Genomic DNA, 23,538 nt, shown 5'->3' with positions numbered 1-23,538 from the left:
TTGTCCCTTCCCACCCCCTCATGTGCTGCCCGGTGCCCAGCCGGGTCCCCAGGCACACCCCATGCGGGACGGCCCCAGCACCCGGTGCAGCATCAGGCCCCAGCCTGGCTGGGGAGAGCAGGCAGCGGCTGGGCACCAGTGTTCGGGGTTGCTCTGGGCACCCCGCGGTGGTGGGACCACGCTCAGGGCTCTCCTGACCACAGAAGGAGAGCGTGGGCACCCAGGACCTCCCGCGGTCCTGGTGAAGGCAGGACCCCGCTGCCTGTGCCTCCTCTCCCCGCCCCAGCCGCCCACCCCGTTGCCGAGCCCCCATCCCAATGCGACCTTTCCTGGGGCAGGGCGAGGGCCGGGGTGGGGGGTGGGTGCCCACGGCCATCCATCCCCTCTAACCTGCTGTTGGCATCTCTGCCTGGTGCCCTGTCCCAGACCTCAGCCCAACACCGCAATGTCTGAGACCACAAAACCCGCTGCTCCCGGCCAGGCTGCGGAGGAGAAGGAGAAGGCAGCCCCAGTGCCAACTCCATCCCTCGACCCTGCTCCCATCGCAAACAGCAAGGGCGAGGAGCCCTCCACAGAAGCCTTCAGGGTAAGCCCTGCTGCTGCCACGTGCAGGGACGTGGTCTGGGGCTGAGGGACGGTGGCAGCATCTCAGGGGCAGTCGGCAGGAGGAGAGCGCAGGCGTCCCAGGGGAAGGAGCCTCCTCCGAGAGCAGGAGGAGAGCGCAGACGATGCCATCCCTCCCCGCTGCGTCTCTCCTGGGCAGCGGCTCTCTAGGGGCAGGATTCGGGCAGCCGCTTGCAGGGCTGCTGCAGGAGGGGTGGTCTGAGTGCCTCTTGGCTGGGACAGCTCGTTGGGGACCACAGGCTTTGGGAACGCTCTCCCCCCGGGTCATGGCGTCAGGGCTGGGTGCTGCCGCCTGCTCCCTCTGGTCGCCCTCCGCGTGCGGGGGTCCTGCGGTGCTGCAGGGGGGAGGAGGAGGCGGCTGCGGGTGACAGGGCCAGCACTGAAACGCCGCGGTGATGCTGGGGCAGTGTACCACTGAGGTGCTGCAGCGGGGCTGGGGACAAGGGGTTGTGAGGGCTGCAGGACACTTCTGCACATGCCAAGCAGCGAAGGCCACGGCGCAGATGCAGCTCCTGGAAAAGCAGCTCCTTCCCAGCCCGGCTCGGGCCCCATGTGGGCACCAGTGCAGGGAGATGTGGCTTTGCAGCAGCAACGCTGGGGGCAGGACGAGCCCGTCTCGGAGCAGGGGTGGCTGTCAGGAGGGGACCTTCCCGTGCTCAGCCCGTGTTGGGATGGGGCTGCTCGTGCACAGAGCCCAGCTTGGCTTGCCCGGGCACCAGACCTGAAAAGCTGCAGAAAGCCTTGGAGAGCTGAGGGGCAGGTGTGGGGCAGCAGGCTCGTGCGTGCAGGGTCTGTGCAGGGACGCCCAGCACCACCCTGCCCTCCCCGAGCGTGCCTGTCCCCATCTGACCCCTTCCCTCTGCCCCCAGATCACAGTCTTCGAGCAGGAGAACTTCCAGGGCAGGCAGATGGAGTTCACCACCGAGTGCCTGAACCTGGGGGACCGCGGCTTCGACCGGGTGCGCAGCGTCATTGTCACCTCTGGACCGTAAGTGACCCTGGGCACGGAGAGGACTGTGTCCCTGGGGATGCCGTGGAGCTGGGGACGTGGTCCTGGGGCACAGCGTGACATGCGGGGGCATTTCCCTGCAGCCCGGGCAGAGAGCGGAGCAGGGCCAGCGCAGGAGCAGAGCTGGGCACCCCGGGTCTCCTCGGAGGAGGGCAGGACAGCCTGGGCAGGTGGGAAGGATGCCAGGGCCATTTGTAAAGCAAAGGGCTCGAGAGGCAGGGCCCATCTCCGAGGAAAGGCGTCCATCGGATCCGCTGCCTGAAGCCACCCATGAAACACAAGGGACCTGCAGATTTGAGAGAAGCCAAGGTGAAACGAGGCGGGTGTCCTGGACCGGGCTGGTGGCCAGGGCCGCCGCGGAGGCGAGGCTGGAGCCGGGGAGGGCAGGCAGGCAGCTCCGCACGCCTGCCTGCACCCAGGCAGCGATAACGGGGCTGGGAATGTCCGAAAGCCATGGGAACAGTCAACACAGGCAGGAACAAAAACGATTGCCAAACTAGATAACTGCACAGACGGATGATCTTCACGTTGAAAGAGCATCTCACCGCGGCTGTGCCCGGCTGGAAGCGCCGTGCCCGGGGAGGCAGGCTGGCGGCGGCACAGCTGGGGGGCTGGCAGTGCTGCGGGGAGGATGCACGGGGCACGGCTTGTCCCGACGGCAGCCTTGAGGACTGGGCAAGGTGACCCGTGGTCACCTTGAATGACACCGTGTAGCACCCATGACAACTTTTTTATTAGGATCCCAGAATATCCAACTCTTCTTGAAAAGGAAGGGGATGGAGCAGCACCGGAGGAGCTCGGGTGTGAAGTCTGGGAAGCTGCACTAGATCTAGAAAGGGTGAAACGTGGAGAACAGAGTACTTCAGTGCCACTGGGGTCCTCAGAGTCTTCTTGAGAGTCTCTGGTGAGACTCTGCACCCCAAAATTTCCTCAGGGCAAGACAAAAGCAAAATCAACCAAGCTCAGCCTTAGAAGTCAGCGTAAGGTCGCGCTGCCTGTGGTACTCGAACACGTCTCCTGCCGTTAGGAAAATACCCGTTGGCATGGCAGAAATAGCCCCGTTTTGCAGGGAAACGGGAAGCAGCAAATGCAGGGCTGTTGCGGTGTCGAGGGCTTCTGGAGCCCGGAGCCTGTGACATTCACAGCACAGCAGCACCTCGTGGCATTGCTAAAGAGGTGACATTGCAGCTGAACAAACCCCGAGAACCCGCACCCTGGCAACGGGACGAACGCCAGAGCTGGCTGAAGCTGGTGCAGTGAAGCATGTAGCGTGCCAGGATTAGACAGCCTGGGCAGCCCTGGCCCCGGGTCGGTGGTGCAAGAGGGAAAACAAAGTCCTGAGGTAACACGAGGACGAGTCCCCGGTGCGCAGCGTGCAGGGCTCACCAGCTGCCTCGGGGTCCTGCTGCTCCCGGGCTGAGGAAGAGGAGCACTGCGAGCACGCTGGTGTCTGCTGCTGTCTGCGTGCTCCAGCGCTCAGCCGGGAGCCTGCCGGCTCTGCACGTGCCACAGCGCCGGGCTGGGAGAGCGGCGGGAGCAGGATGGTGGGGCCGGTCCTGACACCCGCAGCCTTTTTGGGTGTGGGGAGCCCGGCTCCGCCACCGCGCAGGCTGGCAGAGCGGGAGAGGAGCGGGTGTCTGACCCGCTGTCTTGTCCTACCCCTGTCCCCAGCTGGGTGGCCTACGAGCAGGCCAACATGCGTGGGGAGATGTTCATCCTGGAGAAGGGCGAGTACCCTCGCTGGGACACCTGGTCTAGCAGCTACCGGAGCGACTGCTTCATGTCCATGCGTCCCATCAGAATGGTGAGTGCTCCAGGAGCAGAAAGCACCCAGGGGGTCTGGCCGGGGCTGGATCTGTGCTGCTCGATGCCTTGCTGCAGCAAGCTCCAGGGCTTCGGCTGCATGACCCAGCGCCTTCCCTCTTCTGTTTTCCCCAGGAGGCTGAGGACCACAAAATCTGCCTGTACGAGTCTGCTGACTTCAAGGGCAACAAGATGGAGATCCAGGAGGATGATGTGCCAAGCCTCTGGGCTTACGGCTTCTGCGACCGCGTGGGCAGCGTGCAGGTGCCCAGTGGAACGTAAGCCGGGCCGCAGCGGCAGCTGCCTCCTGCCAGGCTCCCCATCCTCCCCCGTGTCCCGGCTCGCTGCCCGCTGACCCTGAGCACCCGCACGGGGCTCTCGGGCAGCCAGGAAGCGCCACGTGGCTGTTGTCGGTGGTGTAGCCCATCACCCAGGGGGTCATGGGGGACGGGGGGGCTCTGCCGGCTTCCCAAGAGCGTGCCGGCCATGCCACTGCTGCCTGCAGCGGCCGATCCCGCTCAGGTGCCCTCTGTTTGCTTTCCCTGCAGCTGGGTCGGGTACCAGTACCCTGGCTACAGAGGCTACCAGTACCTCTTTGAGACCGGAGACTACCGACACTGGAACGAGTGGTCTGCCTTCCAGCCCCAGATCCAGTCCATCCGCCGCATCCGGGACATGCAGTGGGACCAGAAGGGCACCTTCGTCACCCCCGACGTGCCCTCCGACTGAGCGTGCCGCCCGCTAGCTACGAGTCCCGGGCCCCGTGGGGCACCCCCGCCTCCCCTCGCGCTCGCCTGCTCAGCACTTTCCTTGTACATTGCACATGCCCTGGATGTACTCTACCTTGTGAGGCAAATTAAAAAACCAGAAGACTAGAGCTGCTCGGGGGTCGGTGGTGCACGAGCGTGGGACGCGCTGTGTTGCTCTGCTTTTCTGTCCTGCTCCGGCCTCGCGCTGGAAGCCGGCTGGGACGTGGCGGAGGGTGATTTTCCCGGGGGAGCTGCTCTCAGGGGGGACAAGGGAGACCCCCGGGGAAAGCAGGAGCACGCACGGGAGAGGGGTGGCAGGAGGCTCCTCCAGCCTGGCTCAGCAGCCCCCGCGGGTGCTGGGGTGCTCAGGGCTCCCCGGGAGCGCTCAGACCGTGGGCACCCCCGCGGGGCAGGGGGCGGGGGGGGCTCCCGGCCGGTGGGTACATGCCAAGGGGCACGTCTGCGAGCGGCCGTGCAGCGGGATTCACCTGAGCCGTAAATAATTAACGGCAGCAAGTGCGGTCAATCAAAGACCAATTCACTTTCACGGAGTCTTTTTTCCCCTCAGACGCTGTGTCGTCCCCCCCCAGGCGCTTCCCCTCTTTCCTCCCCCCTCATTCCCCCTTTCCCTCCCGGCGAGGCACCTTCGGTGGCATTTTCCTGCGCTCCCACTTTGCTAATTAGCGATTGCAGTGATTGCAGTGATTGCAGTGCTACCGAGCACTCTGCAAGCAGCACCCCGGGCTTGCTGGGGCGGGGGGGGATCGCTACTGGGGCGGGGGGGATCGCTGCTAGGGCGGGGGGGGGGGGATCGCTGCTGGGGCGGGCAGCCCCCCCCGAAGCCCCCCCCAGCCCGGGGACCCCGCAGGGAGCGGGGCGGTGCGCGGCCACGGCCGTGTCCCGGCACGGGCTCCCCCCCGCTGCCTGTGGAGCGCCCGCGTGTCCCGGGCACACGCAGACACACGCACCACCACCACCCCCCCCGGTGCGGGAACACGCGTGTCGCGTGACCCCTCCCGCGCGCGCCCGGTGCCGCCTGCCCGCGGGGCGCATGCGCAGTGGGGCGGTGCGCGGCGCGGGGATCCCAGCCCTTGTGCGCGTGACGTCGCCGCGTCTCGCGCCGCTCCGGACCGGCGGCGGCCCCGGTGAGTGGGGGGGGGGATCGGTACGGCACGGCACGGCGGGGGCTGCGTGTGCTGCCAGCACCGCTCGGCACCGGCTCCGGCACGGTCAGCCCCGCCGCGGCGCCGGCCGGCAGGTGACAGCGGCGGGGCTGCGCGGCGAGCGGTGCTCGGTAGCGGCGGGCGGTGCGGGCGCAGGGAGCACCCGCGGGCAGTGCTCGGTGCAATGTGCGCGGTGAGCGGTGCCCGGTGCAGAGCGGACGGTGCGCGGAGCAGCGTGGGATGCTCGGTGCGTGGGGGATGCAGGGTGCTCGGTGCTCGGTGCACGGCGCGCAGAGCAATGCAGGCTGCATACTGTGCAGCGCACGGTGTGCGGAGGCTAGCGCTTGGTGCACGGTGCAGGGTGCTCCGTGTACCTTTTCTCCCTCCTTCCTGCCTCCCGGCACGCTCCCCTCGCCCCCGGTCTCCCTCGCACCCCTTCGGGAGCCCAGCACCGGACTGTGCCCTCCGTCGCCATACAGGACAGTCGTGCGGAGAGCAGGCTCCGGTGCACACCCGTCAGGAGGCACCCACGGAGCTGGGGCTGTCTGTCTGTCCGTCTGTCGAGGCGCCCGGGGCTGCCCTCCTCTGCCGGGGTGAGCACGGCGGCCTGGGCAAGCGAGCGCTTGGTGAGAGGCTGCGCCCACGGGTCTCGCTCGGCGTTAGCCTCCACTTTTGGGACAAAAGGTTTTTGCAGCAGCTGAGGTCTGGGCAGCTGCAGCTTCTGCCGGGTGGCCGTGGGGTGCCGGTCTCTTGGCCGCGGGGCTCACGCCATGCGCCTGCATTGGTGCCTTGCAGCCCGCCCGAAACACCAACGCTGGCCCTGCTCTGCTGGTCACCAGGCTGCTGCGTGGTAGGGATGTGAGATCCATGCTGTGGGTGAGCTCCAGTTCCTTGGTGCTCGTGGCCGGAGTCGCAGTCCCTGGCGCTGCTGGCAGCGTGTTCCGACTGCCGGCGGCGTGAGCTGGGCCGCAGTCTTCCACGGGAAGGGTATGGTTTGCATCGCGCAGGCCTTTGTTCTGTCCCTCGCTGTGTTTGTTTGCATGCTCGCTCTCTGTCCAAAAAAACATTTCACAGCTTGAAATCCCTTCACACGTCTTCCTCTGCAAGTCGGAGCCCGGCCCCACCAGCTGCTTGCGCTTAATACACGGGCGGCGAGTCTCCCCTGTGCGCAGCTGTGCTGCTCTCTCATGCTCGGGTCCTGAGCAAGGCTGAGTGGAGATTCAAGTGATTTGCGCTAACAGGTTTCCAAATTTGACGTTGTTTTTCTGGGAATACTGCAGCGTGCTTGTGGGGAGCTTGTCAAGTGCCAACGCAGGTTCAAATGTTTCCTCCAAGCGGGGTTTTGTAACAGCGTGCCTGGCTGCAGCTTGTGCTGCGCGGCTGCCTGCGTGTGGCACCCGGCAGGAGCAGCCGTGCTGCGCTGCCCACAGAGAGCGCCGAGGGTCTGCAGGGTGCTCACGCAGGGGAGGCAGCCCCTGAAATTGGGGGTGATTTCCAGCACTGACATTCGTAATGGTCCCAGTCTGTGCGTGAACCTGGGGGGGGGGCAGTTTGAGGAAGGGGCTGGTGGATCTTGCGGGTGCACCGATGGGCGCCCTCCCAGCAGCCTGGTGTTTTGGTCCAGAGCTGCGAGTTGCTTCTGTACCCGTGTGCGTGCTCAGGGGGCCGGGCAGCTCTCTGAGGGGGGCAGCGCCACGTTTCCCAGAAGACCGGAGCGTCGCTGCTAGGACCCGGCCACGAGAGCCGGTTTCCATGCCTCAGCGTTTTGACGGCACGTCAGCTGAGACGGGGCAGCCAGCACCGTGCTCCGGGCCCCCTCTGCTGAGCCGAAAGCCCCTCGCCTGGGGTGAGCAGCAGCGTGTCCTGCAGCAGCAGCGGGTCCTTCCCAGCATCGCCCAGAGCCGGTGCTGCAGTTGGCACTGGAGGGCATCGCTGGGGGGGGACACGGGTAGGGTTACGTCCTCCACGCTGGCGAGATGTCTCAGGCTGGGGACACGGAGGTGGCAGCTGCCGTGGGTCCCTCCAGGACGTGGTTCGCTGGTGGGCTCACCAGAAGGACGGGCAGGCTCGTGCCGCTGCCGCTCTCTGCCTGTAGGTTTTAAAAACTGTATTAGTAATTTCTGTCGCTATTTTAGGAAGATAGTTGCAAAGGCAGTTTGCATTACAGATACGCTGAGCCTTGAGGGGATGTGCGGGATGGCAGGAGCGCTGTGCAGTGCAGTGACTGTCAAGAACATTTTTGGAGCGAGAAAACAAACACCCAGCAGGTGGTTTTATTTGGCACCGTACAGATGCGTCTTCTGACGGATTTGTGATGCATTTAAGGAGCCTCAGCCTCGTGCCTCAGCAGAGCGTGTTTCACTTTGGATTTTGCAGCCCTCTGAGCGCAGGCAGCGAGCAGGCAGGCCGGCAGGAGAAGCTTGCTGTCTTGTCCTCTGCCTGCTTTGTTTCAGCTGGGCGATGCGGCCGGGGGCTGGCCCTGCCCGTAGGAGCCGTGCAGCGTGCGGCCGGTCCCGCCGAGGAGCTGCCCCGAGCCCCTCTCCCCCTCGCAGGGTCTGCAAACAAAAACCACTGAGAGCGGCAGAGGGTTGCTCAATCCGCAGCGCTCGGAAGTTAAGCAAGCGGCTGGTTCCCATCGCACGTTCCCAGGCGAGTGAGCCCAAACCGAGACCGGGAAATCCGCAAGCGGCCGCGGCGCCGAGGCGGTTCTCCACGGTGAAATGCCCGCCGGCCCGTCGGCTCCGGAGCCGCTGCAATCCGCAGGCTGCTCTAGCGGGGCACGGAGAAGCGGCTGGGGCTTTTCCAGTGCTCCTGTTCCTGCTCAGTGCTGGGGGTGGATCCTGCGGCGTGAGCGACCGTTTCTGGCACTGGCCGTGCCCGGACACGCTGTGAGGGGGTTGGGAGAGCACCCGGCCCCCCCCCCCCCCCCCACTTCCCCGGACAGCTGTGCTCACATCTGGCTGCAGGCCAGCGTGGCTGGGTGGCACGCAGAGGAAGAAGGACGGCACGCAGAGGCAGCCCTCGGTGGCCCAGCGCTTGCAGATGTAAATGGGAGCAGAGGACCCAGGGCTCACAGCTGGGCTCCTGAAGACAGGAACCGAGCCGTGAAGCACTCGGATGTGCTGGTCAGGGTAATTTGTCTCACGGGTCGGCCACGCCGCACACGCAGCAGCACATCTCGGAAGGACACGTTTCTTTTTCTTCCATCTGCGGTTTCACAAGAACAGCCTCTCCTGCGCCGGGGCTTGGCGGGAGGTCATTGCGCGTCCCCGCCGGGGCTGTGCAGGCACGCGGGCTTCGCGCCGTACGGAGCAGGAAGCCACGTATTCACACGTCGCTGAAGTCGGTGCTGGGCAGCGCTCTGTGCCCTTCCCGAAATTACTGGCTTTGTGAAAACGCCAAACGCTCGCCCTCGTGGCAGCGACGTGCTGAGCCTGGCTGGGTCACGGTGGAGACCCCGGGGCTGGTCTGTGCTCAGCACCGCGTACGCGCAGGGCTGCTCTGCGCCGGGAGCCGCAGGGACAAGCAGAGGGGCTGCGGGGAGATGGGGTACAGCCGCGTTCCTTCCTCGCCTCGCTGCCCAGGGGTGTGCGGCGTGCCCCTCTGTCCACGTTACCCTCTCCTCAGTCAGTGCCTTCAGCTCTGGGGATGCCTGGTTCTGCATGGGGAAATAAAATATTTTGATTTTGTTTCTTAAGCAAATTTGAGGTTTTGGGGTTTCTCTTGCAGAAACAACCTTCTGTTTGCAAATCCTGATATTTGTGCGTGCAAGAATGGAGCTCCTTGAGACTTATGGTTTGGCACGTGGATTTGGAAAACATTTAAGATACTAAGTATTTTTTCTAGCAGTCGTTCTGACTTCTTTTTCTCTCTGTTGTATGACCACGCACATTCACGTGGGGAATCCTTGTTCAGTTTTGGGGAGGAAGAGTCGTGTTTGCATTGAGCGTGCCAAGTTAACACGGAGGCTGCAGGCTCCGTCTCCCCCAGCCCCAATCCGGTGGGGTTCCCCGGGACCTCCCCTGGGCCCGGGGTGGGAGTTGGAGGGACCCCGGAGCGGGGGAACAGCTCCGTGCTTCCCGAGAGCCCCCTCCTCCGGCTCTGGGGGGAGCGGGACAGCGTGGCCCCCGGTCAGGACACGAGGGGAGCGAGCGTGGGAGTGCTTGTCCGTCTGTCGCCGTCGGTGCAGCGGCACCCGCGCTGGCTTTGCCTTTGTCCCCCTGAGGCAGCGACTGCGGAGTAATTAAGAACAGGTAAAGCTCTGTGCGTCGGAGCTGCGGGTTGATTAAAGGTCCCTCCAACGCGCAGAGCTCCTGACCCGTTTCCGCACAACCGCTTCCGAAGTGAAGTCCGAGCCGATCTGCCGGGTGGCTCCGTCCGTCGCCGGGGGCCCGCAGACACCCCTCCTGCTCCGGCGCCTGTCCCTCGCAGCCCGCGGCGGGTGGGTGGGTGTCCCTTCCCCGCCTGTCCCCCCTCACTCAGCAGCTATGCCGCCCGGCCCCGCTCCTTGAGCCAGGAGGGGCACGTGGCGAGCCCCTTCCCTCCTGGCTTTGCCGGAGCTTTGCTGGGGTGCGGTGGGCGCGGTGGCTTGTGCCAGGTCGCCGGGGTGGGTGCCTCCATCACCGCCCTCTGCCAGCAGCTTTCACTTCGGGCGTTTCATAATTAATAAACCAGTTTGAGACAAAGGCTGTTGCCGTACGGAGAGGTTGGCAGAAATGGATGCTGTGGTTTCTGTCGCCGGACGATAAAATGCCATTGCTACGCTTGGAATGAGAGGCGGGAGGCATGAAGATGCTGCAAATTGGTGGGATTTTTATTATTTTGGGAACATTGTAGCATTGAGCAGGATAATGAAATGTTTTTCTAATCATAACAGCCTCGAAGCAATAAACAAACGGTACATTTGTGCTGTGAAATGTCTGTCGATTCTTTGTTGACATGATTTAGAGGCTGTTAAAGCAGGCTGGCGCGCTGTGCCTGCATCCCTGGCCGTGCTCTCCGGGGATGGCGTGCCGAGGTGCTTGGCCGGGAACGCGCAGCGTGGCTCAGGGCTTCCACCTCGCAGGCTTTGCTGAGCGAGAAAGCCGGTATTTGAAGTTGGTGCGCGCTGCCTTAATCCTCCGGGCATCAGATTCTGCTAGTTTATGGTTTAGGTACTCAGCAGTGAGAAGAAATTCCCCTGTGTCCATCCCTGGAGGAGGACTTTGAGCTTTGGGAGAGAAACGGTCTTTTGTGAAACCCCCTTGTCCCCGCGGGGCCGAGCCAGAGACCTCCGGGCTGCAGGAACGCGGTCGTTGCGGTGGTGCCGGGGAGCGGGAGCTGCGCCGTGGTGGTGGGCTGCGCCGCCGGACCCTCGCGCCTGGCCCCTGGGGTGGCTTCAGCATCTGGGCAGAGGTGCCAGCGCCTTTTGCAGCGGGAGGGGAGAGGGGATGTTCGGTAGCCGGCGTCGGTGCAGGGACTCTGGCTGGTGCATTGCCTTGAGCGCGCTCAACTGAAAGGAAACGGGGCAGAGCTACGAGCGCGGCAGCGCCGGCGTGCCCTGCGACTGTTGTGGAGGTGAGCTGAGCCGGCTGGGTGCTCAGATGCCACTTAAACACCCTCCTTGTGGTTTGGGTGCTAAGATGTGTGCTTAAACACTCATTCTTGCAGTCTTTGCTAGTTTCTCCAATTTCATTTGGGATGGTGTCGGTGGTGCAAATGCAAACCACAGTGGTGGTGGTGGGGGTTTTCAAAGGGACACGTAACCCCCAAGTGCTCTAAAATCCACGTGTTTTCACTGGGATTGGCTTCTGATTCCTGTAGATACACCTGGGCTTGTGGCCTGCAGTGCATCGTTAGCGTTAATGAGGAAAAACTGCTCTGCCGTCCCTGTTGCTGTTCTCACCACTTGGTGGCCTGAAAGCAACTTCTTTTTTTTTTTCTTTTTTTTTTTTGAGTGCTGTAGGTGCCGTTCAACAGCTTAGTGTCGTGCACACACAAGTGGGCCCTTCTCTCACTGCTCGCAGCCTCAGGCCGTTGCTCACCTTGCAGCAGAGGTTTCCGCGAGCTCCTGTTGTGCCGCGGGCGGCTGCGGTATCGATTGGGGTGGGCAGCAAACCGCTGTGCCGGTTGGACCCCGCGGGGATCGATCCTCGCCGTGGCAGGGGCACACGAGCACGAGCTGCACGGGTTGTGCAACGGGGCTGACGCTGCGTTCGGGTGAACCTCAGCCTCTGCCGTCGCCTCGGCTGCCTCCGTGGGCGTGCAGCAGCGAGCAGAGATCGGTGCTTGCTCCGTGCTTGCCGCTTCCCAGGGCTGCTTGTCCGCCTCTTGGTGAACGTCTTCAAATTTGTTCAGCTTTCGCTCGCGCTGCTTTGAAATCGCGATGGAGAAACGCCCCGTGCATTGCGTGCCGGCAGCCCGTCCCTTTCCACTCCTCGCCCTCGGCCCCCGCCGGCTCCTCCCGGCTTTCCTCTCCTGGGGCTCCTCTGCCCCCGCTCCTGTTTGCTGGTGCCTCCTCGGGACGCGAGCACCCCTGTCCTGCCGGGGGAGATGCCTCGGAGTCATCGGGTGTTGCAAAACACACGTTACAAGTTGCCACCGGGAAAGACCCGGAGAAGCACGCCTGCCGTCGGCGGTGACGGCGTTCTGGGCGCGTTGTTTGTCGGAGCTCAGGTTGGGACGGCAGCGGTCGCCCTCAGGCACGCTGTGTTTATTTTTGTGTTGCATGCTGCGTGTGAATTAACTGGAGACTACCAATTAAATGATTAAATTTTGCTGATTTGTAAAGATGCGAGCTAGATATATTAGGATTACGGCTTCTGTTGCTGTACCGCCACAAAGACATCTGCAGTTTCTCATCCTTTTATTAAGCACCAATGATTTGAGCTAAAATTTTCCAGGCCACACCTATGTCTTTTGGGGAAGTTGCAGTTACTAGCAATCATTTCTGGGAATGGTTTAAAAAAAATGCATTTTCTTATGATATTTAGCTTTTCCTAGAAACTGGTTTTGTTGTTGGTTTGTAACACTTTGCTGCTTTAAAAAAATGGACTCGAGGCATTGCTTCATCACTACAGATGGTGCACGGCTCCCTCGCTCCGGCGGCCCCGGCTGCACTGACCCTGCGCTGTGCCGGCACGCAGGGCTGCTCTCCGGCAGCGGCGGTGGTCCGCCCGTTTCACAGCAGCAGGTGCCGGAGGACGTGGAGGTCCGTTGGTGCTCGCTGTTGGTGCTCGCTCAGCCGTGGTGTCTGCCCGGCCGGCGCAGCAGTGGCACGCTGCACAGCCCTGCGCTGCGGTGGGAGGCATCAGGAAGGAAGTCTGCAAGCGTCTGTGTGTCTCTGTGTGTGCACGGGCAAGCGCTGGAGCCGTTTCCGGAGCAGGGTGTCTCGGCTAGGCTGTTAAACCACCACCGCTTGGTGCACCAGATCGTTCGTGGCACTGCAGGAGCGCGTCTGGGGATGCAGCTGCTGCTCCACGGACCTGCAGCCTCGCCCGGACCTGAAATCCTGCGGTCGATGGAGGCCTGACCAGGATCCAGCAGAAAGCCTTGTGGGGAAGGAGGGCGATGCGCGCGCTGCGGATAAGCTCTTGCAAAGTTCATGCTGGGTGGAGTTTCCCTCTGGTTTCTAATTAGTGCAAAAGTGGAGGGGCCGTGTGACGTTCGATGGCGGCTGGGCAGGAGGGGAGGGAGACTCCTGGGTGGCTGGAATAACAATTAGTGTCCGTACTTGAAACGTTCTCAAAAACATCCTCTGAGGCCGGGACGCCATCGTGCATCGAGGAGGAGCAGACTGTGGGAAGGGCCCAGCTGCAGCAGCCCCGCGACGAGCCCGTGGTCCCACGTACGCGCTGGACACAGTGCCGTCCCGTCTGCCCGCCGGGTCCTGGCCCCTCGGGGTGCTCCGCTGCAGCACAGCCCCCCACACGCGGCTTTGCTGGGAAAGCTGCAGCTCTGCTGGGACAGGTCCCCCGTGCCGCTGCCCTCCCATGCCTGCAGGAGGGTGTCCTGGCGGGACGCAACTGCTGCACCACGGGTAGGACGCGGGCAGGACCCTGCACCGGCGCGCCGTCACCGGGAGGCTCTGCGCTTGCAGGACGGCTTCGGCCAAGGCGGGCGGGCGGCTGCTGGGCTCCCCGCGATGGGTGCAGCCCTCGTGGGTGCAGGTGTCGTGTCCGTGTGGGAAACCCGGCGTCCAGGCCAACGCGCGGGGAGGTTTGGTTCCCTTCCCTGGAGGGAGTTGCGTGCCGTGAGGGGCCGGCGCTGCTGCCTGGGTGGGTGGAGAGAGCTTTGTTCCTCGGGCTGGATCCGGGCAGCATGGGCAGCTCCTAGTGCGGAGGTCGGCATCCCCGTGACCTCACCTGGAGGCACGAGCGTGACCTGCCAGAGCTGGGGAGTCCTCTGGGCCCCGTCTGCTTTTGCTGTTACTGGGACGCTGACCGTAGCCTGACTTCAGCCTGAGTTCAGCTTTCGTACCAAAGCCTGCGGCAGGCGGGTTGGGAGCTGCTTCCTCCGGGACGGGCTGTTGCGCCAGTCGCTTGTGTGCGATGGAAGCCTGCCATGTTCGGCCTGTCGTCCCCTGGGTTTTAAACGTCCCAGCTGCTCTGGTCCCCCTGAGGCTTCTCTCTTCCAGAAGGCTTCATTTCCCTCCCGCCTGGCTCAGCCCCGCGCACGCCGCGGTGGAGCAGCGCTGGTGCCTCGGGGCAGGTGTGCCGCGTCTGCCTGCCGGTGCAGCCGGGACCTCCTTTGCCCTGGGCTGGGAGGGATGCTGCGGGCAGGGAGGGCGCAGCGAGCAGAGGACAAAAGCCTCGCTCATCGCTGCGCTCGCAGATGTGTGTGATAAATAAACAAATCAGCATTGTGGCTTTTCTTCCCCATTAGGTGTTTTCGTGGCTGCCTGTGTCTCAGCATGAAGCTCGGCTAGCAGCAAAATGAACTTGCTGGGGGAAGGTAAGTGCACGCGGGTGGCAGCGTCGGAGCAGTCGATTCCCCTGTGATGCTGGGCGCGGGCTGGTGACTGTTTCCTACATCTGTCCGTGCTGCCACTGATGCCCCGTTAATGTATCGCCCTCACGAGCTGACAGGAAACTGTTTAAGCCTTGTTTATGCTAGTGTTCCATCAGCATGCAAAATAAGGAAGACTTTCTGCCCGCAGGACCTCTTGTGTACTTGTTTGTGACTGTGCTGCTGTCACTTCCCCACCAGCTCCCATCCTCCCCACACTCCCTGCTCTCCGGACCACCCCTGCCCTGGTGGCGGTCGGGGACGGAGCCCCTGGCCGTGGGTCACTGTCCCTGTCCTGCCCTGTCCGAGCCGCAGTCGGGGGCTTCAGCCCGGGCTCGGCTGCTGGCGCTTGGATTTCTGCTCCCCGTCACCAGCTGCAGTGGTTTTCAGTCCCTGTCGTGATGTGCCAGAGAAGCTCCTGAGAGCTCCCTAATTCCTGCTGGAGTGGAAAGCTCTCAGGGCCAGCTTGGGCGTCTGAAGGACTAGAAGGTCATCTCCGATCAGACAGCCGTGCCGCCCAATTATGCCATGCTATTTTCCATCAGGTATCTGCCGTGGAGGAAGTTACCCATCTCTGTTCTCTCATAGACTAATAAGCCCCATACGTTTTGGGGAATTCTTAGTGGAGGATTGCACAAAAGAGTTGAAAGTAAGCCGGGATTGTTTGCGGTTGCTCAGCAGACCGCTGCCGAGCACGCTCATGGGTGCGTGGTCAGCCCGCCCAGGTACGTGGGTGATCCCGCCGGAGCAGCCCCCCGGTGCCTGCGGCTGCAGGAGGCCGAGCGGGACGGTTCTGCTGGCGGCGTGCTGCAGCGGCGGGGAGAGCCCAGCGCACAGCAGGAAGGGAGAAGCCGTGCTCCCACGGCAGCCGCTGGCACCCGCCGCTCCCGTTCCTGCTGCCCCGTGCCGGTGGCGTTGGATGGGCAGCGGTGGGGGCTGTGTGTCCGCCCTGGCCGGGGCGGCAGGATGATCCCCAGGACGCGGCGCTTTGTCCCGCCGGGTGCGGGGCCAGTACCACAGGCTCCCAGCCAGCCTCCCGCCCCGCACAGCAAAATGAGTGAGTCCCTTTGTTCCCCTCCCGCAGCACTCGGAGCCGAGCTGCTGGGAGCATCTCGGTGGGAAACACTTCACTGTGAGCCGTTTTTGCAAAGAACAGAGCACTTCTGTGCTCCCAGCCTCCTTTTTAAACTGCAGATCTTTCCTGCTAATTAGCCTGTCTTGGTCTGCATAGCCGTGATTATTCCAATTGGCCTTAAATCCTGGCTGCTCCAGCTAGAGCACATTGAAATGGGTCTTGTGGCATTTGCAATTATTTTTAGGGTGAACATTTGAATATATTTGCATGACTGAAACAGATCAAGATAGCAGGATGGAGCGGAGGTGCTGCAAAAATGCCAGAGCTGTTTGTTCCCACTGATTTCCATCTAAACAAATGGACGAGCATTTGACTTTTTGACTTTTATATGGTATGTGGGCGTGCATTTGAAACTGTTTAACTTTGGTATGTTAACCAAGCACTTGGCCAGGATGTTAACCATGGTGCCGAAGAGCCACAAAAATAATTTTGGCGGTGATGTTACTTTACTGCTGGGATGGGAAAACGCGTACCTGGGTGGGCAGAGAGGCGCTGCCTCGTGTCGCGGTAATGCGGTGGTTTGAGCAGAAGCGGGTAACGGCAGAGCGGGCGGACGCTGAGCTGCAGTCCGGGTAGGTGGGGCGGGATGTCGGGGGTTGGAAGGGGAATGGAGCGAGTCCTCGGTTGTGGGGCGGCTCTCCTGCCCGCTCCCTGCAAGGGGCCGCTGCGAAACGTGCTCTTTCACGGAGAGAATCGAGAGGAGAAAACGTTTTTCTGAAGCAGTTCTTTGGATTGTCAGCAAAACAAAACGCACGGACGTCCCGTTCCTTCCACTTCACTCAGCTCCCGCCCCAGCCACATAATCACAAAGAACTTGAAATCCCTGGGTGAGCCCGGGGAGCATTGCAAAACCTGCGCTCGCACACGGAGCGGAGGGGGGAGGGCGTGGGAAGCCGTGCCAGCGTGCGCAGGAGTCCCGGCACGGAGCGGGGGGCTGGCAGGACGGCAGGCTTCCTGCTGGATAGCCTGCCGAGAGGCAGAAAACCCAAAAAGCCTTAGTGCCAGATGAAGTGTTCAAGGATTTTTGTGTAAGGTCAGTCTCCGGAGGAAGGGCATTTAACGCTGATCTCTCTTGCTGTTAGCCTTCAGATGGTTTAACTTCTCCAAGAGTTTCATCCTCATAGGTAACTGCTGCTCCCGGCTCAGACCCTTAAAGTTCACGTGAGACGCTTTTGGTCTTTTTGTTTTTCTCTTACTTCAGCCTTCCCCCCTCCCCTGTGACAGCACATTGAAACTAAAGAAAATGTAGGAAGGAGGCAGGTGGCTGGGAGAAGCGAGAAGACGGCGGCGTGAGGAGCTCAGCTTTGGAGGAAAGGAGAACTGCGGGGAGGGTTTGGGCTTCATCTGGGATGGAACAGACTCTGTAAAGATTCTTTTTTTTAAGGACTGACTGGGTACGTGGGGCTCCTCCTCCGAAACGATCCTGGAGCTGTAAACCTGTGTTTCTGGGTATACAAACAGTCCAGAAATAATCTCCTTGGGTGTGCTCTGGGACAGACTTTAATTACCTCCTGGTGGAAGGCACCTAGCGTGGAAGTTGCTGATAAGTGAAAGAGATGATGAAAGCCTGGGACGGCGTCAGCGTCCCGAAGGAGCCGGGCTGGACGCTGAGGTGCCGCTGGGGCTGGGCTGGATTGCGGATCCCGCTCCTCTGACCCTGCTGTTTCTCTTGCAGGTGCCCCTTGGGTTGAACACTTGCTAGCTGAGAGCTGAAGCGTGGTGACCAGCCTGTGCGGAGGAGAACAGGATGCGGGTCACCATGAGGAGGGTGTTGCTGGTGGTGGGCTCGGTGGTCGCCCTGATGGTGACTCTGCACCTCGGCCAGCAGGTTCTGGAGTGCCAGCAGGTCCTGAGCGAGAGGAGGCACAGGCTGATGAGACCTGAGAACGAGGAGCTGGTCATGATGGACTCCAACCACGTCGAGTACCGTTACAGCAAGGAGATGCCCCTGATATTCATCGGCGGGGTCCCACGGAGCGGCACGACGCTGATGAGGGCCATGCTGGATGCCCACCCCGAGGTGCGCTGCGGAGAGGAGACCCGCATCATCCCCCGCGTGCTGGCGATGCGGCAGGCCTGGTCCAAGTCGGGGCGAGAGAAGATGCGCCTGGACGAAGCGGGGGTGACGGACCAGGTTTTGGACGCCGCTATGCAGGCCTTTATACTGGAAGTGATCGCCAAGCACGGGGAGCCAGCCAGGTATTTGTGCAACAAGGACCCCTTCACGCTGAAGTCCTCTGTCTACCTGTCCAGGCTGTTCCCCAATTCCAAATTCCTCCTGATGGTTCGAGACGGCCGGGCTTCGGTCCACTCCATGATCACGCGGAAAGTGACGATCGCGGGCTTTGACCTGAACAGCTACCGAGACTGCCTGACCAAGTGGAACAAAGCCATCGAGGTGATGTACGCCCAGTGCCTGGAGCTGGGGCGGTCCCGCTGCCTGCCCGTCTACTACGAGCAGCTGGTGCTGCACCCCGAGCAGTCCATGCACGCCATCATGAAGTTCCTGGACATCTCCTGGAGCGACACGGTGCTGCACCACGAGGAGCTGATAGGGAAGCCCGGCGGGGTGTCGCTTTCCAAGTGAGTGTCTCGGCTCCTGCCTCGGCTTTTTGAGGAGCGTTTTTATTACACAAGGCAGGTCAGAGCTAAAACCGGGGGCAAAGACGCATGGCTTGTGTTTGCGCGTGCTTTTGCGGGGGCAGAAGTGGCAGCGCGTCCATTTTAGCTGCGGTAGGTTTTGTGTTTCTGAGTAGAGGACAGCTTGAATACCAGCAGACTGTTGTACCCAACAGAGCAGCTCGTCAGGCGAGGATTGTAGGAGCAGGTGACTGCTTTATTCATCTGTCTTGACAATGCAGAAATTATTTTGGTTTCTAATTTGAAAAGAACGGCTTGCTCTGAAACGTGAGCTCTTTAATGCCTCTTTTTCTCCACCCGTCCTCAAATACCTCCTTACTGCAATTAGTTCTGCTGCTAATGAAGGGCTTTCAGCGGTGAGCAGGAATTCTTGCCAGGTTTGGTGCTGGTATTGCGGAACAAAGAAATACCTGCTCCGCGGAGGCACACCCCAGCACTCCCTCCTTGCCAGCTGTCTGCCTGCATGCCAGGGGCTGTTTGCCTTCTGCCACCTTTTTCTCCTTTAATGCTATTTATTTCCTAAATGGAGGCTTAAGTCTAACTTAGCAAAATGTAACCAGAGGTGCAAGGGAGCCGTAGAAGCACTCTTTGTACCAGTCGCCGAGCGGTGAGGGCGGCTGTGGGCACGCAGCTGCTCCGTTTCTTGGAGATGGACGTGGGTGTGCGGCCGGGCTCCGCTTCCCTCTGCCATGAGATGCTCTTGCAGAGGAGGCCAGCTGTGGTGTAGGGTAGCGAGGTGCAGGCACCATCGATGGCCAAAGCGGTGATTTCTCCGGGGCTTTCAGCGCTATGTGCTCAGAGTAAATTTTGCCGAGGTTGCCTAAACAGATAAGCTTTTGGATTTTCAGTGGGGTTGTGTGGTGTATCTGTGCTACAGACCACGTAGCTTTCATTATTTTCCTGTAATAAACAGAGGTGTCCTGGTAACACCCTGACCCCGGTGCAGGATGGATCCCCCGTACAGGGTGACCCACCCTCGGGCTGTGCAGAGCAGGGCTGTGATGGGAAGCGGCTGCCCTGGGGCTGCCCCGCTGTGCATCGCCGCAGCTCTGCCCCACGCACCCTGAGCGTGTGCGCTGCACGCTGGGCGTTGGGAGCAAACGTTGAACTGGCAGTGAACCGAGCTGGAGGCTGTCCTGTCTTGAGCCTGGTACGCGTGCGAAATCCAACTTTAGTGTCTGCTTTTGTTTTTTTTCCTTTATTATTTTTCCCCAGGATAGAAAGATCAACAGACCAAGTTATCAAGCCGGTGAACATGGAGGCGTTATCCAAGTGGATCGGGCACATCCCAGGGGATGTGCTGCAGGACATGGCCCGCATCGCACCGATGCTTGCCAGGCTCGGCTACGACCCCTACGCCAACCCACCCAACTACGGCCACCCCGACCCCTTAGTTGTCAACAACACCCACAGAGTGAGTGCCGCTGGCGTGGGGCTGCGGGTCTCTGCACCCTCGGAGCCCTCCCGAGCAGACGCGGCTGCTGAACCGAGTCAAAGAGCAGGGGAGAAACAAACGCTCTCTTCCTTTTGGGAGACTGGGAACGACAGACACGCAGTTACACAGAGATAATTTCAAAACAGATACGTGTGGTAGATTGTCTGGCGTGGCTCAAACTGATGACGTTCCCTATGATTTTGTGGTGGTGTTCGTTTCTTCTGTTGTGGCGGATACTGACCTGTCCCTCCCTGATCCAGCCCCGCGCTCGAACCCAGGCGTGGGAGTTGCTGGTGCGAGTTACGCTATCTGGGTGCACAGCTGCAGGCACTGGACACGCTGGTCTGGCCCCAGGAGGACGCGCAGACTGTGCTGTGTCCGTGTGTGGCTCACAGCCTCTCCCGCGGTCCCGCGAGGAATGCGAGTGGAGGCTCGTAATGCATTTGGCAAGACTGGAACGTTTATTTTTTTTAGAATATTGACTCATGTCCCTGGAGCAGAACTGGAAGGAAGAAACTGCAGAGCCACAGACAGCAATTACTAAACAGAGGCAGTTTCTCATGCTTTGGGTTCCTCCTCAGCCTGAGGCTGGACTCTGCAGCCCCCCCAGCTTTGCCTGTGCCCCCCACGAGGGTGCCCTTGGACAAGGTGTCCTTTGTCATGCTGGTGGGAGCAGGGGAGGGCCTGTGGGGCGGGGGGTCCCCGTGGTTCTGTGTGCAGGTTGTGGGCAGGCAGGCAAGTCAGAAGAGCTTCCCTGGAGCTGGTCTGTGCTCCAAGTGCTCTGGTCTCGTACAGCTCCTCCTTGCTCGCTCTGCTTGCTGAGAGCTGTTCTGGGACACTGGTGATTTGGGTGAACATCTGCCCTGGGCAGGGTTAGGGACCCTTGCAGCCCAGAAAGCCAACCGTGTCCTGGGCTGCATCCCCAGCAGCATGACCAGCAGGTCAAGGGAGGGGATTCTGCCCCTCTGCTCCGCCCTGGCGAGACCCCCCTGCAGTGCTGCGTCCAGCTCGGGGGTCCCCAGCACAAAAAGGACATGGAGCTGTTGGAGCCAGGCCAGAGGAGGCCACGAAGTCGATCTGAGGGCTGGAGCACCTCTGCCCTGAGGTGCTCCAGCCCTCCTTGGCCATGAGCCGAGCACCTCCTTGGCCATGAGGACAAGCTGAGAGAGTTGGGGTTGTTCAGCCTGGAGAAGAGAAGGCTCTGGGGAGACCTTAGAGCCTCTTCCAGTCCCTGCAGGGGCTCCAGGAAAGCTGGAGAGGGGCTGGTGCCAAGGGCAGGGAGTGCCAGGCCAAGGGGAATGGCCTGAAGCTGCAGGAGGGGAGATGGAGATGGGATGTGAGGCAGAAATCCTTCCCTGTGAGGGTGCTGAGGCCCTGGCACAGGGTGCCCCAAGAAGCTGTGGCTGCCCCTGGCTCCCTGGCAGTGTTCAAGGCCAGGTTGGATGGGGCTTTGGGCAAGCTGGGCTAGTGGAGGGTGTCCCTGCCCATGGCAGGGGTGGGACTGGGTGGGCTGGGAGGTCCCTTCCCACCCAAACCAGTCTGGGATTCTGGCTATGACTCTTTGGGTCTCTGACACAGACCTTTCAGTACTTTTTGGGGTGAATGTGGAGAACCGGCATGATGGTAAAGACCAAAATACTCTCCCCTCCCAGGCCCAGGGGGAACCAGAGCATTGCTTGTGTCGGTTCCCTGCCCCAGCAGGATGCTGCTCCCTGTCTTTGCTTAGTCAGGAAGGAGGAAACCTCCCGCTTTTGCCCCAATATAGCACCATGATGTAGAACAAATGCCCGTCAGGGTATTTCAGGTATACTGGGACACAGGACGCAGTTAATGAGGTGCTGATGCTCATAGAGCGACTACCCCAGAAGGGTCACTCAGATTTTCTTTTTTCCACAGGTTTTAAAGGGGGATTATAAAACGCCAGCCAATTTGAAAGGTCATCTGCAGGTAAGAGTCGGGTGTCCCTTTGAGGGCTTCGCCCTGTTTGGTTAATCTGGGTGTCTGGTCCCTTGCTCCCTCTTACGGGCGCTTGCAGGCTGGGCTGAGCTGCGGGAAGCGTCCTGGCTCTCTCGCCTCCATCCTTCCTGCTGTGCGCCGCTTCCACCTCCACGCGTTTGCTGTTGATGTCCTGCGTATTCCGTGCTCCTCAGACCCTGCTCATTCCTCCCTGCCACCCCCTTCCCTGTCTGCTTGTGTGTGTCGAGCTCTGCGTTCACTCATCAGAAACTTGTGCTCTTCATTCCCTTACTTTAAGACACTTTCCAGCTTGCTCCCTGTTCAAAAACTCTTCAGTTTTCGTTGCCGTGGGCCTTGCCCGCCTTAGGGAAGGATGGTTTGTCTGATTGACAGGTTACAGTAAGTCTTCTAGTTCTTATGCTTGGGCGATTGTGTTCAGGTGTCAAAAACACCTATGGGGCTCCCTCCCTAAAGAGCCGTGCTTGGGAAGGGTTAATAACCGTCGTGTGTGATGCAGAGCAGCACAACAGCCGTTGCACACACAGACTTAAAACAACACCAAAGACTTCCTGACCCTCCCGAAAGCGCTCCGTGCGCAGCGTGGGGAGGCAGTAGGTGGGTTTGTGCTGAGCAAACGGCAGCGAAGCGAGAGGCCGGTCTCGTGGCAGCATCTCCTGGCTGCTGTTTCTCTGCCCTTGTGCCGCTTTCTGTGTCCTAAACATTTCCTTTTCTTGCTTCTGGGGACACAGCGGGAATGTTTTGAGTTGCAGGTGGTGGCTTAAAGCTGACCCCTCTGTTTCCGGGTTATCCTAGGTGACTCAGAACACATCATCTTCTCACTAAGAAAATTAATGATTTCCAGGTAAGACCTTGTACTTCATTTTGGGACTCGGGCACGTCTGCCTGCATTGCTCCGGGGTAGCATTTTGCTTGTGTAATTTCTTGCGCCTGCAGATTAGCCGGACTGCTCCAGGCACGCTCGTTATGCAAAGGATCCCCTTCAGAGTTGCTTTAGGTTTTCAGAACAATACCCTTATGTGAGATGATTTGTCAGAAATTCTTTTTCTGAGCTCTGGAAATGGGCTGACTTCAGCAAAACTGGAGTCAGCCGCTTGGGAGAGTTATTACTGACTGTCCCTGTGGGGAACATTGAAACAGGATGTGGAAATGTGTAGATGAGCGGAACTGCTCCCCAGCTGTCTTTAGGACGTGCCGTGGACTTGCGGAAGGGAGGATAAAGCAGTCGCATCTGCTGTCAGTTTGGAAAAAAAAAAAAAAGCTGCTACGCCGGGTTTCTGTTCCAGATACAACTGTTGATATGCTGGATGTTTTTCAGCTAGCCTCTGCACTACAGTGTCACTTTTCTTACCAAAAATGGCCCTTTAAAAACTAGTTTATATATAAAAGCAGTGTGTTTTGTTAAAAAAAAAAATAATAGAGTGACTGTGCCCATATGCTGGAGCTGGGACTTGGTCTCCTGAGACGGTTTTGTGTGGCGGCTGCTTTAGACCCGCCGTCGACTGGGTGCTGTGCCGACAGCCGGCTCGGCTCCCCAGCCCTGTGTTTCTCTCTTCCAGAGCGCTGCAAATGGCCTTTTGTTGTCCAACAAAGAAGAGTTTGCAATGGCACCAGTGGAAATCGGGTTATCCAAGCATATTGCTTGCTAATTCTATTGCCAAAATGACTGCTGTACGAGGAATGTATTTGCATTTATTTGCAAAGGCCGAACACTTTACACGTCGAGACCTGCCGTCTGCCTTTTCCGAGCGCTCCGTGGTGAAAGCATCTGTGGAAACCGTCCCCGACGGGCCGTGGGCGCACGCAGGCCCTGGACGGCGTTGGCCGCGGCCCGGTCAAATCGCGGTTGGGTGGCGGTGAACCCGTGGGCCAGCAGCGGCTGCCCTCGTCCTGCCAGTGCCCCCAGCCCTTCACTGTGACGTAGAGAGGCTATTGCAGAGTTAATATATGAGCCCCCGCCTTCCCTCTGTTGGCACCATTAAAGTGATGTTTTCGTAGTCCGGCTCTGCCCTCCCTGCGCC

The 23,538-nt window shown here is 60.7% G+C and overlaps 2 protein-coding genes across 12 annotated transcripts; both read left to right on the top strand.

Moving 5' to 3' along the window:
• Nucleotides 1–445: 445 nt before the first annotated feature.
• On the top strand, nt 446–4,337 carry CRYBB1 (crystallin beta B1). The gene is made up of 5 exons (XM_054844402.1): nt 446–586; nt 1,494–1,612; nt 3,305–3,437; nt 3,572–3,714; nt 3,985–4,337. Exons 1-5 carry the CDS (start codon nt 446–448, stop codon nt 4,163–4,165), a joined length of 717 nt encoding a protein of 238 aa, XP_054700377.1. The 3' UTR covers nt 4,166–4,337.
• A 911-nt stretch (nt 4,338–5,248) lies between these two features.
• On the top strand, nt 5,249–23,514 carry TPST2 (tyrosylprotein sulfotransferase 2). 11 transcript variants are annotated; one of them, XM_054843736.1, is made up of 8 exons: nt 7,617–13,365; nt 14,211–14,279; nt 14,879–16,501; nt 17,144–18,051; nt 19,324–19,522; nt 21,440–21,490; nt 22,313–22,361; nt 23,077–23,514. In XM_054843736.1, exons 4-7 carry the CDS (start codon nt 17,216–17,218, stop codon nt 22,340–22,342), a joined length of 1,116 nt encoding a protein of 371 aa, XP_054699711.1. In that variant the 5' UTR covers nt 7,617–13,365; nt 14,211–14,279; nt 14,879–16,501; nt 17,144–17,215; the 3' UTR covers nt 22,343–22,361; nt 23,077–23,514. The 11 variants fall into 11 exon arrangements, with proteins under 11 accessions (XP_054699709.1, XP_054699707.1, XP_054699704.1 ...); XM_054843734.1 differs by lacking the exons at nt 7,617–13,365; nt 14,879–16,501 and adding an exon at nt 5,249–5,330; XM_054843735.1 differs by lacking the exon at nt 14,879–16,501.
• Nucleotides 23,515–23,538: the final 24 nt, after the last annotated feature.

The sequence above is a fragment of the Grus americana genome, chromosome 16, assembly GCF_028858705.1.
Source record: "Grus americana isolate bGruAme1 chromosome 16, bGruAme1.mat, whole genome shotgun sequence".
NCBI lineage: Eukaryota > Metazoa > Chordata > Aves > Gruiformes > Gruidae > Grus > Grus americana.
The sequence above is the reverse complement of the archived record's forward strand: the minus strand, read 5'-3'. Positions and strand labels throughout refer to the sequence as shown.